Below are 15,214 nucleotides of genomic sequence, written 5' to 3'. Positions count from 1 at the left end.
GCGGGAATTAAGGGTAATTCCAGATTTTTTTGTATTAGATTGGCAGGAGAGGAGAGCCGGCTTTTGCGAGAATTCCTACCGACAAACGTCTGTGTCTATACTTTATTGCTCACGAAAGCAACGAAATTGATCGAAATCGACTCGCCTGTATAATCCACCAAAGGGGGGTGATTACCTCTTCGGTAATTCCGTGAAGTGGATGAAACCGGAGAGGGAAAAATTGACTCTTCTTTCCGGGGGGAATATGGGGCAAGCTAAAATTGAAAAATGATGGGGAGTCGAGGATAAGACGGAGGAGCCCACCGGCAGGACAGCGAGACCGGAGCCACAGGAATCCGGTTATTTAAGCTTTTCCAAGGGGAAAAGGGGAGAGGGATCTCAGTGAATGCGAGCGCGGTGATCGTTTGCTGAGACGGGGAAATCTCAGTTCGACGATTAGCGCTGCCCTGGGAGGAAGATAGATTTAGTTTGGTAACTGAATAAGGTACTTTTGGCTGACGGCTTGTTTTTGTTTGTCCGAGGTTTTGCTTCTTGCTTGATGTTGCTTCTCTGTGTTTTTTCAATTTCGGATCCCTTCTTCTTTCTTTTGCTAATAGCTCTTTGATTTTGGCTTCGTAGCGTGATTCTGCATCCAGGTGCTTTGTTATGTTTATGCTATAAGATTCGGTTCCGTTTCTTTTGATCCAATTCTGGTTTCATCGATTATTTTTAGTTTTTCGTACAGCTTGAGGGAGGGTCGGCTGAGATTTGGAAACAGGAGAGCGTGGAAAGAAGTTAATGTCTAATTTCTTTTGTTAACTGTCATTATGTTGGGTATCTAAAATGCCTCGGAGGAGATCTAATTGGTTTCCTCCTCGACGTTCAGTTTGGGTGTGATTTAGCCCGATCCGGTGGCAGGAGGGTGCTGTTGACGTGTGGCTTTACTTCCGGGAGAAACTCAATGATAGATGAAATGAAGTGCTTTTTTCTCTCGGAAATAGTTTTTGAAAATGACGTAGTAGAAGTTTTTTGGTGATTTTTTGTTCAGGCTGTTGCCTGATTTCAGTAAATCCAAGGGCTCAAACAATACTACCTATCAAACCCAAAGCAGGATTGGTTTGCTCGCTTAGAAAAAAGAATTCCGCTTGTCCGCATTTTGTGATATAGTGTTCTGGGCTTACCGGCGACACCTTAAACTGGCTCTGGCGCTTTATATGATAGGGTCATCATTCTACTGATTGCAAAAGGCTTGGGAAAAAGATAACGGTAGTTGCTATTACACTATTGATCAATTTTAGCTTATTGGGTACACAAACTGACGAGTACTCTTCTCTTTACAATGAGTTTTAGTGTTACATTGAGATAATAGGTGATCATTCAATTCTTTAGGGGGAAGGAACCGTCACTCCTCTCCCTATTTTCGCTAACCTTTGCAATTAAGTCCGGTCTTGTATTTTTATTTCAACTCCCGCTTTTTGTTTTCTTCAGCTCATTCTTTTGTCTCTATGCTGGTCCTTGACGCTCCAGGTCGAGATCCCTGTAAATTTTACTGTTAAATTGGTTTGTAGGACTATTGCCACCTTAGAAAATGGGCTGACAAAGTCTTGCAGCGCTCTTCTTCCATTTCTGACATGCATCTGCATGTCGATTTACTAACATGCTCTTATGTGGGTATTGTTTTAGAGCAGGTTCCTGATGTCGGACAAAATGAAGAATAAAGATCTGAGATACCCTGAGAAGAGCTCTAGGGTGGTTCCCATTTGTTTAATGTTCATCGTACTATGTGGATTTTCATTTTATCTTGGCGGTGTTTTCTTCTCTGAGAGGAACAGGGTCAGCATAAAAGAGGACTCACGATCAGTTCCCACTGTCAAGAGTAGCTCAGTTTTTCCTATTCATATTAAACCTGTTGTCTTCCCTGAATGTGACAGAGACTACCAAGACTATACGCCATGCACAGATCCAAGGGTATACACTACTACTCTTAGCTACCTCCATGTACAGTTAGTTGCAGCATAAAATATATTCAATTATGTGTCAGAACATTTGCCTATATATGCAAATTGGATATTATGCAATATTGCCTGTTGATCTGGAGCATTGCTCTTAATGCGGTGCTGCACTGATATCGAACCACTTTCTTATTAATGTAGCGATGGAGAAAGTATGGTACTCACAGGCTCACACTGATGGAGCGGCACTGTCCTCCTATCTTCGAAAGAAAAGAATGCTTAGTGCCTCCACCTGATGGCTACAAGGTACCAATTGGATGGCCACAGAGCAAAGATCAATGCTGGTATAGGTAAGCCAGTATTCTTAAATTTCTTTTGTTCTGGGTTTCTCTGCAAATTATTTATAGAAATTTCATTTTCTATGTTCCTTTGAGCTAATTTTTCGAAGCCTCTTTTATGCTCACTGAATAGTCATCTTCTGCCTTCCAAATGGTTTTTGTTTTCAGGAATGTGCCCTATAATTGGATTGACAAACAGAAGTCAAACCAGCACTGGCTGCATAAAGAAGGCGACAAATTCCTCTTTCCTGGGGGTGGTACCATGTTCCCCAGAGGAGTCAGTGCATATGTTGATTTGATGCAAGATTTGATTCCTGAGATGAAGGATGGAACTATACGTACTGCAATTGATACAGGATGTGGGGTGAGTTTTCCTTTTTCCATTTATTTATGCTCTCAAATACAATAAATTGTTTGATGACATGTGTTCCTAAGACATTCAAATATGCAGGTTAGTTTTTTCAATCAGTGAAAATAACAAAAAGATTACAAAAGCTTAAATTTGGAGGCCATTTTTAGTTCAGTTAGATGTCTTTTATAAATTGCCAAAGCTGCTTGCACTGCTAAATTCTGTCAGTTACTAAGTAAATGCAGTGAAACTCTTTGGATCCCTCTCTGTCACTTCAGAGTGGGGCTTATGTCCTTGTGGGTTATTTTTCTGAGGTATTCGACCTCTTGAGTTAACTGTGGGCAGACCCACCCCCCTCCCTCTCAAACAAAAAATATATATATATATATTTGCACCTACTAATTGATTTGGACTTCCAAATTTGGGAAGTTCGGTGGTAAAATGGAAATCTTTTCCTTGTGGATTATTTACAGTTTTGATTGTTTCATATCTTGATGTATGTGTGAATCACATCTAATTCTCTTTGTTCACACCTGATATCAAAATTCACTTATTTGTTGCAGGTTGCAAGCTGGGGTGGTGATTTGTTAGACCGTGGAATTTTAACAGTTTCTCTTGCACCAAGAGACAACCATGAAGCCCAAGTTCAGTTTGCTCTTGAGCGTGGCATCCCTGCCATCTTGGGTATCATTTCAACACAGCGCCTTCCATTCCCCTCCAACTCTTTTGATATGGCGCACTGTTCCAGATGTCTTATCCCATGGACTGAATTTGGTATGTTTATAACTTCCCTTCGCCTTCAAAGATAATATTTTCACCTTGAAGATTATATGCTCACTATGAAGAGAAATTCTGTCCTGTTTTCAGGTGGTATTTACCTCATTGAAATACATCGAATTCTCCGCCCAGGTGGCTTTTGGGTTCTGTCAGGCCCTCCTGTGAACTATCAGAACCGTTGGAAAGGATGGAATACAACCATTGCAGAGCAGAAGAAGGATTATGATGATTTGCAAAAGCTTCTGAAAAACATGTGCTTCAAACTATATGCTCAAAAGGATGACATAGCAGTATGGCAGAAAGCATCAGATAGTAGTTGTTACGATAAGCTTGGTGTTGATGCTTACCCACCAAAGTGTGATGACAGTACTGAACCAGATGCTGCGTGGTACATCCCTCTCAGGTCTTGCCTTGTAACTCCTGACAAAAATTTTAAAAAGATTGGACTAAAATCTACTCCCAAGTGGCCCGAGCGGCTTCATGTTGCACCTGAGCGAATTAATGCGGTACCTGGTGCAAGTGCTAGTGCATTCAAGCATGATGACAGTAAATGGAAGGTGAGGGTAAAGCATTACAAGACATTGCTACCGGCTCTTGGAACTGATCAGATTCGAAATATTATGGACATGAACACTCTATATGGAGGTTTTGCTGCATCACTTATTGATGATCCTATCTGGGTCATGAATGTCGTCTCTTCATATGGTCTGAACACCCTTGGTGCAGTCTATGATCGTGGATTGATTGGCACCGTCCATGACTGGTATGGAAATGCTTCGAACTCCTTCCCTAATAATATAAATACTTGACACACGCTTATGGAATTTGAATCTTTTTTTTTTTTTTTTTTGTCTGTACAGTTGTGCTTAAATGCTTTTTCTTTTCCTACTGTAGGTGTGAGGCTTTCTCAACATATCCTCGAACATATGATCTCTTGCATCTTGATGGTCTTTTCACTGCTGAGAGTCACAGGTAAATGCCCCTGGCTATTTATCATTTTATTTTTCTCAAGAACAACTCAGGTAATGCTGTTACATATTCATGATCAAAGGATAGAGAACCAAAATGCTCGACAGAAATATTTTCATTTCTTGCTTTGGTAGGTCTGACTTGAATAGAGATTTCCACTCTGGTTCATCTGTAGTAAGGAATATACATACATATTTAAATATATATGGATATATATAGAGAGAGATATAAATAAATATAATATGTGTATGTATTTGGCATAAGTGCGTGGAATGTGGAATGCTATTTCATGGTGGGATATTGAACCCAAGACGTTACTAGTGATAAAATCCAAATGGAGCTTATTGCCTTTGTATTACATGTCATAACTGATTGAATGGTGATCCCTCCTGCAGGTGTGAGATGAAATACGTGCTGCTCGAGATGGACCGAATTCTGCGTCCTAAGGGATATGTAATTCTCCGTGAATCCAACTATTACTTAACTGCCATATCAACCATAGGAAAGGGAATGAGATGGACCTGTCAGAAACATGACACAGAATACGGTGTTGACAAGGAAAAGCTTTTGATCTGCCAGAAGAAGCTTTGGTACTCCAAGCAGAGTCAGTGAAATCAAAGGAAACAGTAGGTTCAGAGCCAAGTAGAATGATATTCGAGGTACATACTGATAAAAAAAAAAAAGCCCATATGAAAGGTAAAAGAAGTTCAAATTTTTATTCATTGCTGCCGACCAATCTTCGGAGGAATTACTCATTGTTGACGTATTTGAGGCAAGAAAACGGAGCCAGCAAGAGTCCGGGTTCTCTCTACAAAATAGGTTGATTTTCTCATTCATTTCTGCCCTGTCTTTTTCCCCTTTGTTCCCTATATTATATTCTTTAATATGAAGCCAACAGGAAGTCATCAATTCAGGTTCTTCATTCCCTTTCTTTCGTTTCCCAACTGTTAATTCGGTGATTATATTCATAGTCACAAGTCCTGATGCGTCATAAGGTGGAGTTTTTGTAATATTTTTCCTATCAATTTGATTTCTGTGACTGGCTGATACCAAATCAATACGAGTTCTACTTTTCCTTGCACTCAGTTCGCAGTAATTTTTTCTTTTTCATTCCCCCCTATAACAAAGACGATGATGCTCTTTATTGTGATTGAAAAACTCAACCAGCCACTGGATTTCGTTGTTTCCAGTTGAACCAGTTCAAATAGTATGAAGACAGGCCTAGCCAGGTAAACTGATTGCCAAATCCTTAAAAAAAAGAAATGTTTACACAGGTTTCTTGAGCTTTAGCTGCTGATTGAATGAACGTCCTTGATTTGTTGCTGGACGTGGTCATTTTTGTTTATTTTATCCCACATTCGCAACAGCTAACAAAGAGAGGGAGATGGAGGAGAAAACTCCTGTCCAAATAAACACCATGAGAGGGAGTCGGGTTACACTGCCTAAGGTGTACATTTAATAATTATTTTTATATTAAAATTGTATATTTACTAATGTATAAAATTTAAATTTCTCAAAGAGATGTTTTCTGTTAACATGATTTACTAGGGGTTTTACAAACCAAATAATCAAAGGCCAAATGTTTTTTTTTTTTTTTCAAAGCACAAAATTTACTTTATATTTTAAACTCTAAATTCTTAATGTCAAACACTTAGCCAATATAAACCAAAATACCGGTCTGTTAAATGTGGAAAGCCAAATACCTAACCTATCAGGGGTAGACGGAACCTAACCTAAGTGGACCGGAACCAACTAACTCTGACACTTACACCTTAAAAAAACAACAACTGGAAGTTGGAATCCACGAAGAAGTGTGCAACACTCACTTGCCAAATCAACTAGCCTTAAACATGTATAGTGCTTGAGCAGTCCTCAAGGTAGGTGTGACGCCCAGATGAATAGTAGGGAGCGGTGGCACTTGCAAACCTTTAGTATCTCACTAGGAAGAACGACAACATCTTATTTCTAGATTCAGAGAAAAAAATCTTTGAAAGTCAGATACTTTTGTAGTTAATACAGAGACAATTTTTTTGGTGGGTAATTGCATTTGTTCAGACTAATAATATTAAAAATGCAAGTTCATAAGTTTTAGTCGATCACCTGAGGATTTTCATTTACAAGAAAGAAAAATAACTAGCCACTTAGGAGATTCTTTTATGGATTTCGTTTCACTTTATGATAATTTCATTAAGAAGTTAATAGGTCAACATTATTTTGATGGGTTAAGCACATGATTAGTGTTTGTTTTTTCCTATATTTTATAGTAATCAATGAATACATATTATTAAATAATGTCTTGCATTAAAATCTAATATGTATGAACTATATTGTATAATACTTTATTTTATTTTAAATTAATGCTTAAACATACTATAGTTATAGGATGACATTGGATTCATATTTAATTAAGTTAGTTGCATCATTTTCTTTTCGAAAAAAAATCATGATATTTAGAAGATTATTACTTATCAATTTAAAAAGAAGAGTTTTACATGACTCTCGTAACAAGAAGTCTCAGATAACCAAAAATAATACGATGGAGCCTAAGTCGAGTCACATAGTTTAAGCTAAAGGTATTTTAGTTATTTTAGTCTTTTAATTATAATTAGATATTTAATTATTTTATAACTTATCTTTTAAGTATTAAATTTTGAGTGTAATTAGGACATGAGTAGTTTTATTCTAATTTGATTATACTTGTTTCATTTATTATAAATAGACGAGTAGTTTAAAGGTAATTTGATTTTACTTGTATTCAATAATGAATAAGTCAGTGTAAGTATTTATCTTTTTCAGAAATTCAACAAACATCGACTTCAAAATATTAATATTTTAAAACTAACCACCAATAAGAAAAAAAGTTTTTTAAAATAAATCAAAATGTAATAATTAAACCGTAAAATGGTACATCCAAGTAACATGAAATTAAACTTATAAGTTAAAATATTTAAATTTAATTATAATAAAAATATGTAATATTATAAAATATTGATTTTATACTTTTTTTTATTACTCAATATGAGGAGTTTTGGACTCATAAAATAAATAAATAAATAAATAAATCAAAATGTAATAATTAAACCCTAAAATGGTACATCTAAGTAACACGAAATTAAACTTATAAGTTAAAATATTGAATTTACTTAATATCAATAAAGACAAAGATGGCCAAAAATGTCTATCTCAATATCGAGTACCCTTATAGGACCCTTAAAATCAAATACAATAACATCGACACATTTGAGGGTTTAGGGTTTAGGGTTTAGGCTATTACCCTAAATAAATTCAAAACTTTATGGATTTTTTTAATGATAAAAACATTAGGCTCTAATGCTTTAAAAAAACAATATGAACTAATCATAAGATATTTAAAATATTTATTTTGTTTTTTAGATATTAAGAGGGAGACTCAATATTTTTAAAATTTTTAAAATTTTTAAATTTCACCTCTTTAGTGACTCAAAAAGTTATTATATATTATCAATTATAAAAATACAAATATTTAAATTATAATTATAATAAAATATAATATAATATTAGAAAATATTGATTTTATAGATTTTTTATTACTCAATATGAGGAATTTTGGACTCATAAAATAAATAAATAAATAAATAAATAAATAGATAAATAAATAAATAATCCAACGCGAGACGTGAGAGGGGGGACGTCTCCCTTCACAAGAAAGCGAAGACAAGATGAATATTCGGAGAGTAATAGGCGCGGGCATCTGCCTAAGAAAAAACAAAAGAACAACTAACCAAGGGCCCACACCCAAGGATCATTATCTGATAATCGATCTAACCGTGACCGTGGGTTAAAAACTAACCGTTGTTAGGTTATTCTGTCTTGGCGCCTCCTCAAGAACAGATATCTCCTCCCCACCGCCCTTCGGTTTACGTTAAATATCGAATTCTATTAAATGCGCGCATTAGAAAAATCCTTTTTTTCTTTTATTTTTTCGAGAAAGGATATAAATAGGGCCCTCTGTTCCTGCACGAAAAATTCGTCTCCTTTTATTTCTACGTCGCAGCTTCGCTTCGCTTCTGGAGAAGAGCTCTGCGCCACGCCTGGGTGGTTATGCCGGAAGGCGTAGAGGTTTGTTTTTCTCCTTTGCGCTTTTCTGATTCTTCTTGCTCTTGCTCTTGTATTGGATTTTTTTGTTTTGATGTCGTCTGGTGGATTATTGGTTTTATCTCGTGGTAGATCTGTTTTTTATTTGTTGATTTAGGAAATTAGGATTGTGGTGGTAATTCTGGTGCGTTTGTGTTCGCTTCGGATGGATTACGGCTTGGATTGGAAGAGGAGTCAATGGGATGGATGATATCGGCGGTTGGAGCGGGGGTGTTTTGAATTACGCTCGATTTGACTGATGAAATCTTGAATTAATTTAGCTATTTTGTGGATTTTTAGTTTTTAATTAGGTTTATATTTGGATATGTGATTTATTCATTGTGTCTGTTCGAGTCGCTTGTTTGGATTCTGCGGGTGCGGATTTGCGATCTTGTTCGATGTCTTGTGGCCTTGATCAATGGTTATTTTATTTGTCACCAAAATTGGGCGTTTTATTTTTTGCTGGTTTTTAGTGAGGTATGAGATTTTGATTGCAAGGCTTAATGTTATATTGTAATCCCAAAATATGGTTGCCATATAATCGTTTCTTTTCCCAGAATTCTGTTTTATTTTGTTTCTGGTGTTTCGGAGTTTGCCTAGATTCTTAGGGTTGTGGGAAGGCAGACTTTTTATTAGTTTATATTAGGGTTTATTAATTGAGTGATTTCATTTATCAATTAGTATCTGGAGACTTGAAGAATAATAGTGGATCAATCTTTGATACCAGTTGGGTTATTTTGAATAATTCTAGTTTGATGGATCTGAACTTGGACAGCTTCTAGACTTTTATGCAAACATGGAAAATACTCAGGAATTAGAAATTTCTCCGCATGTCAAAATCTTAACCAGAGACCCTAATTTGAGAAATCATGGTTACGCTGATGAACGGTTGGACTTTTGGATAGTCTTGTGTTTTTCTTGAAGTTTCTCTCCTTTGATGCCTGATGTTTGTAGCTCTGCCGATGTTATCAATTAGCTTCACTTAAACCTTGTTTAGTTGCAATTTTATCCTCTGGGATTTGGTCCAGTTTGTTTGGTATCTCCAGCTTTAAATATTCAAGTCATGATGTCAAAATATCAGTTCTCATGTTGAATAGTTCAGTTGCTCCTTTATTTTATTTCACGTTTTGGACGGATGCTGCTTGCATAAAGTTGTAAAAAAATGCGGCTTATTGTTTATCACATGAAAATACATATCCTGTTGATTGAACACATTCTCATGTTTTCACGGTATAGACCTGGTAGAGTTTGGCCATGTAAATATCCGTGCAATATGGGATTAGGAGTTCTGCGGATGGCCTTTGTCATGCACAATGCCCCTCCCTCTTTCTCACTTTAAAAAAAAAGGATGTCCAAAATGCTAGATGCAGCAAAACCAGTGCTCATTTTACTGTATCAAAGTGTGAGTTCTTTCTAAGATGTTGAAGAAATGTTCTTTGCACTAGTGAGGATTTAGTCAATTACGATGCTTCCAATTCCATTTGTTAATCTATGAGATTCTCACCTTTATTTTGTTTTGCAGATTGCACCCCATCTTGTTTTTAAGGACATAACTGTTGCACAAGAGATATGGAGCAATTGCACTTTTGGTCAAATTGCCTCCGAGTTCGAGTCTTGTTTTTCCAGGAGGTCCTTGATTGGCGGTTTCTCATCCTCGTATTCCTTCTTGTTTCTTTTGTCAACTGTACTTAGTAGTCAGTTGCTTTTGCATGATCATCACGTGAGGCCTGATGCAAATCTATACTGAAACGCATACTAGATCTACATTATCCTCTCACAAGTAAGCTGTTTCCCCCTTAGATTTTAGTCTCTGAATATCATTGTACTGGTCCTAACATTTGGTACTTCTTCAGTGCATTATCATTTTGTCTTTTATTGGAAATAGGAGTGAGATCTGAAGAGCTTGACATTGTGGAAATTTCTTGTGGGGTATTACATTGATCTTTTCTTTTTTTCTGTTTTGACTTTTGTGGTTTAGTTCCTGTTTAGAATAATAAGTTCATCCTTGGATCTCTTTTTTTTTCAGGGTTGAGGTCTGGAAGCTGACAAATGAGGATTTTTGTTTTCTTTCCACTTAGCTAGGAGTAGATCTGCATGGTTTTTCATTGCTAGGCAGAACTAATAGCAATTATCAGTTCCTTGTCATTGTTCCATACAAGTATGGTGTCTGGATAACGTGTTACTGGCGAATTGCTAGATCAAACTGAAAAAGGTTGTACAAAGACCATGGTGATTGCTTGGCTCCAGTGATCTTTACAAGGAGAAGGATCCGTGCAGTTACTAAGAATACTCAGCCTGCATTCCTGAAGCTCAGATTTTGGCAGCAAGATGAATTTTGGTGCAGGAACTATTATGTTACTGAAAATAGATCATCTTCTTGGAGCCTCATGTCAGGAAATGTTGGTTAATAAGGGTTTTCAGCCCATCTATCAGAAACATTTGAGTTTCTCGATGATTCAAAATTGATGGTGGACTTGGCTGGATAGCTCGCTTATATTCTATAAGCAGTATTAGGGAGTTCTCTTTTGAAGTATACTCTTAGTGGGCTGTTTTTGGATGTGCCATCTTTAGATTGCACATTATTTACGTCAATAATAAACAGCTGTGAGCTTTCGGAAGCTTATTTGGGTTATTTTCAATCATAATGGACAGGTGAGTCATCATAATAAACCTGCTCAGTGAAATATGGTTTTATCCTTGAGATTTGACTGAAATTCTGTTACCATTACTAGGTATAAGGTAATCAAGGAAGTTGGAGATGGAACCTTTGGAAGTGTTTGGCGAGCTATGAATAAGCAAACGGGTGAAATTGTAAGCATTTTTTATTTCCTGAGATTTTTATATCATAGTTTGTGGCAGGGTCTTTTCGTTCTTGTTGATATTGTTGTTGTTTGTTTGCAGGTTGCAATAAAAAAAATGAAGAGGAAATACTATTCTTGGGAAGAGTGCATGAACCTGAGGGAAGTGAAGGTATTACTGCTGTACATCAGTGTGGAAGTGAAGTGATATAATTTTCTTTGAATTTTAGTCTGCCTTTAACTTTTGTTTATTGCAGTCCTTGCGGAAGATGAACCATCCCAACATTGTGAAGTTGAAGGAAGTCATAAGAGAAAATGATATCTTGTACTTCGTGTTTGAATACATGGTGAGTACATTACAAACTTGTTATGTGACTACTTTTGATGAGTTGTAATGTATGAGGCTGACATGTGACGTTCTGTAGTTTGTGGTTAATAAATTGACGGTAAAACTGTCTTTTGTTGAATTGCTTTCAGGAGTGTAACCTGTACCAGCTCATGAAAGACCGTGGGAAGCTGTTCTCCGAGGCAGAAGTTAGGAACTGGTGCTTTCAAGTGTTCCAAGCTCTTGCTTATATGCATCAGCGAGGATATTTCCATCGTGATCTGAAGCCTGGTAAGGCAGCTGATTGACAGTTCCACCGAAAAACTTGTGATTGGCATGAAAGGATTAATATGACCATCATACTACATAGAAGAGTGTTAACACCATATTAGGTGTTGGTCATGATCATGAAGATGTTTTTAGACCTGCTGTCTGTTTGGGGACTCCTTTCCCATTGTATCTTAATCTTTAGTCTTGGATCTTAGCGAAGTAATAAAAACTTTCCACTATTTAAAAAAAAAACCAGATAGTTTGTGAAGAATATATAATTGCAAGCATATACAACATATGGGCCTTTAGAATTCTTATGTTCTTGTTCTACTATTGTTGTTTACTGTTCTTGATGTGTTCGTCATGAACTGTAGAGAATCTGCTAGTCACAAGGGATGTTATTAAGATTGCTGATTTTGGTCTTGCTCGAGAAGTTACCTCTGAACCACCATATACTGAATATGTCTCAACTCGATGGTGAGTACTCCAGTTACTGCTTTTCTTCTTATTTAAGGCTTCAATTTTTTCCTTGCTCATCACAATGAGATCTTTCTCTTTCCTTTTCCCTTCTGTCTGTGGAAGGTATCGAGCGCCAGAAGTTCTGCTGCAGGCATCTATCTATGGCTCTGCTGTTGGTGAGATTCTCAGAAGGAAATAATATATTCAACAGACTTCTTCAATTACTTTAGTTTCTTATCCATTTCTTCTTTGCTCCAGATATGTGGGCAATGGGTGCTATTATGTCCGAGCTGTTCACTCTTCGTCCCCTGTTTCCTGGATCAAAGTATCACTCTTCTTTCTTTTTTCTTTTGTCCTAAATTTGAGTTTTTTTCATGAATTATGTTTTATTTTTGGTAATTTATATTGTTGCTCTTGGGTTGGAGTGCAGTGAAGCTGATGAGATTTACAAGATATGCAGTGTAATTGGTAGTCCTGATCAGAATTCATGGGCAGAAGGGCTGCAACTGGCTAATGGAATCCAATACCAATTTCCACAGGTATTGATAATCATAGCTTTTGTTTTAATACTATTAACAGTTGATGTTGTACGCTTTCTTGCTTGTTTGCTTTGATGACCTTATTTTAGGCTCGGTCATTTTTGTTGAGTTTCTTATCTTCAACTCCTTTTTAGCCAAACTCAATTGCTCTTTTTGTAGTTTGCAAGTGTTCATCTCTCAATATTGATTCCATCAGCAAGTGAGGATGCGATTAGCCTCATCTCGGTATGTCACTCTGAACAAGCAAGCTATTTCACTATTCAAACCCCCAGCTCACCTCTTCTAATTATCTCATGTTGTGGACACTCCAGTCACTCTGTACTTGGGATCCCACAAAGAGGCCAACTGCAGCAGAAGCCCTTCAACACCCTTTTTTTCAGGTAATTATTTGTCCAGCAGGTTATCCTCTTTTCTTTGCGTTGATATCCTGTTACATTACTTACATTTCCTCTTATGTGGCAGCTTTGTTATTACATTCCGCCATCACTTAGAATGCGGTCTGCTGCACAAAGAACACCTCCATCTGGTTGGTTAACTTTTTAATTTTTTATTAGTGCCATATGCTCTACTGTTTCTTCCCCTGGTCATTGGTTTGACTAGTGGTGTGTGATGTCAAATGCTCAGCTGGAGTGAAAGGAGCCCTCGAACAGAATTCACGTAGGTATTCAGGAAGCATGTCTAATTCAAAAACTGCAAGCAGCCTCTCTTCTTTTAGGATGCATGCCTCTTTGAACTCTGGTGTGCAACGGAAGCTGGAATTAGATTCTCAGGTGAGGTACAGGTTTTAGGTGAAATTTTACTTCATTTTGATTTTCTGTTATCTAACTGTCGGCTATTTCCGTTCGGTAAAAACCAAAGGTGGCTGGCAAGAACGAGAAGTCAGTGAAGAACTCTAGCAAGCTACAACCAAAATATCGGCCACCAGCACGTGTCAACCCAGGTATGCATCTGTTTCCCGTTATGCAAATGGTGGGGGGGTGCATATGAGACTTTCTGTTGCTTTTAAGGTTGTCTTGATTAGGATATGTTAAGTAGTTGAATGCCTTGAGGGGAAGGAACTTTTGTATTTGAATGCCTTGTTGGGAAGGAACTTTTGTATTTGAATGCCTTGTTGGGAAGGTACTTTTGTATTTGCAAATTACATGCTGTGGATTGCATACTCATCTTGTGGTTTTGATGTTTGCAGTGACGCTTTCCACGGGCAAGAATGCACGTCTAATAGATGAAACTGCTGAGAAGATGGCTCGAGTCACTGTTAATAACTCTGGGCGGCAGCTGCAGCAGTTTGCAGTGAAACCATCTCCACCTCCCGCCATGAAGGCTGGTGGGTGGCATGGACATCCCGATTTCCTTGGTAGATCTCATCAATTACCGTCTGCCAGAAACTACTCCAGGAATGTTGTGGGCTGAAGAGAAGTCATACCCCATAGACTTCTGCGATTGTGTTCTGCTAAGCTTGGTTTGCTGTTTGGCTATGTCGACCCAGTGGGTGGATTTTACCTTTGATATTATATGTGAAGTGTTGTACTGTGGATTTTACCTTTGATATTGTATGTGAAGTGTTGTACTGTTCTAATGCGTCGTGTTAAAAGAAGTTCAGACAGATGTGTGTTTAATGTATCTGTGCTTTGATTGTTAAATGTCAACATTATCCGACTGTTATTTTGAAGGCTGTGTTTGCATAGTTATGGTGATAATGTTTTGTTTACGTGATTGGTCTTGCAATGTTTGCCACAAAACCCATATCTTTTCACTATGGGTGTTATGACTCATGCCCTCTGCTGTTCTCGACGAGTGCATAGATTGTACATAGATTTCACTTATGGCCTGGACCAAATGTGAGGCCTTTTGCCCGTTGATAGTATAATTAATGAAAAATATCATGAACTATATTGGTCAAAACTACTGGTTGATGCATTAATTATACATAAAAAATTTATTTGTAATGTAATTTTTAAACATACAATATGTAAAATTTGTCTGTTTTATTAAATTTAAAAATAAAATTTTGAAGTGAGCATTCTTGAAGATTATGGGAGAGTCAAATATAATATGGTGGAGTCTAAGACGCATCTCATAGAAGGAGGTTTCAAAGAGTAGTGTGACTTAAAGGTATTTTAGTTATGTTAGTCTTTTGATTATATTTAATTATTTAATTATTTTATAATTTAATATTTTAAGTATTAGATTTTAGGTGTAACATCTATATGGGTAAATTGATTGTAATTTTATTGTACTTCATTTCCTTTATTATAAATAAATAGGTAGTTTAATAGTAATTTTATTCTACTTATTTTTTTAATCCTAAATAGGTTCATTGTACTCAGTTATGAACAAGTCAATAAA

The 15,214-nt window shown here is 36.7% G+C and overlaps 2 protein-coding genes across 4 annotated transcripts; both read left to right on the top strand.

The window, feature by feature from the left end:
- The first annotated feature begins 278 nt into the window (after positions 1 to 278).
- On the top strand, positions 279 to 5,445 carry LOC137947856 (probable methyltransferase PMT20). 2 transcript variants are annotated; one of them, XM_068793669.1, is made up of 8 exons: positions 279 to 484; positions 1,668 to 1,947; positions 2,133 to 2,281; positions 2,438 to 2,633; positions 3,182 to 3,392; positions 3,486 to 4,158; positions 4,290 to 4,367; positions 4,760 to 5,445. In XM_068793669.1, exons 2-8 carry the CDS (start codon positions 1,675 to 1,677, stop codon positions 4,974 to 4,976), a joined length of 1,797 nt encoding a protein of 598 aa, XP_068649770.1. In that variant the 5' UTR covers positions 279 to 484; positions 1,668 to 1,674; the 3' UTR covers positions 4,977 to 5,445. The 2 variants fall into 2 exon arrangements, with proteins under 2 accessions (XP_068649770.1, XP_068649771.1); XM_068793670.1 differs by having other exon boundaries at positions 1,663 to 1,947.
- A 2,909-nt stretch (positions 5,446 to 8,354) lies between these two features.
- Positions 8,355 to 14,565, top strand: LOC137947863 (cyclin-dependent kinase F-4-like). 2 transcript variants are annotated; one of them, XM_068793679.1, is made up of 18 exons: positions 8,355 to 8,462; positions 10,000 to 10,257; positions 10,363 to 10,406; positions 10,504 to 11,129; positions 11,210 to 11,288; positions 11,379 to 11,447; positions 11,533 to 11,622; positions 11,753 to 11,891; positions 12,245 to 12,347; positions 12,453 to 12,505; positions 12,588 to 12,654; positions 12,760 to 12,868; positions 13,028 to 13,093; positions 13,180 to 13,248; positions 13,331 to 13,394; positions 13,493 to 13,638; positions 13,727 to 13,808; positions 14,055 to 14,565. In XM_068793679.1, exons 4-18 carry the CDS (start codon positions 11,122 to 11,124, stop codon positions 14,276 to 14,278), a joined length of 1,368 nt encoding a protein of 455 aa, XP_068649780.1. In that variant the 5' UTR covers positions 8,355 to 8,462; positions 10,000 to 10,257; positions 10,363 to 10,406; positions 10,504 to 11,121; the 3' UTR covers positions 14,279 to 14,565. The 2 variants fall into 2 exon arrangements, with proteins under 2 accessions (XP_068649780.1, XP_068649779.1); XM_068793678.1 differs by having other exon boundaries at positions 10,331 to 10,406.
- The last annotated feature ends 649 nt before the right edge of the window (positions 14,566 to 15,214 follow it).

The sequence above is a fragment of the Aristolochia californica genome, unplaced genomic scaffold, assembly GCF_029961685.1.
Source record: "Aristolochia californica isolate CCGP_79_NKW_82.1479 unplaced genomic scaffold, dmAriCali1.0.hap1 SCAF_13, whole genome shotgun sequence".
NCBI lineage: Eukaryota > Viridiplantae > Streptophyta > Magnoliopsida > Piperales > Aristolochiaceae > Aristolochia > Aristolochia californica.
The sequence above is the reverse complement of the archived record's forward strand: the minus strand, read 5'-3'. Positions and strand labels throughout refer to the sequence as shown.

Coding starts and splice junctions, on each gene's coding strand:
- LOC137947856 (XM_068793669.1), top strand. CDS start 1,675: ATGTCGGACAAAATGAAGAATAAAGATCTGAGATACCCTGAGAAGAGC. Junction 1,948..2,132: donor CGCCATGCACAGATCCAAGG/GTATACACTACT, acceptor TTATTAATGTAG/CGATGGAGAAAGTATGGTAC. Junction 2,634..3,181: donor CAATTGATACAGGATGTGGG/GTGAGTTTTCCT, acceptor TATTTGTTGCAG/GTTGCAAGCTGGGGTGGTGA.
- LOC137947863 (XM_068793679.1), top strand. Junction 12,506..12,587: donor TATCTATGGCTCTGCTGTTG/GTGAGATTCTCA, acceptor TCTTTGCTCCAG/ATATGTGGGCAATGGGTGCT. Junction 13,395..13,492: donor ACAAAGAACACCTCCATCTG/GTTGGTTAACTT, acceptor TCAAATGCTCAG/CTGGAGTGAAAGGAGCCCTC.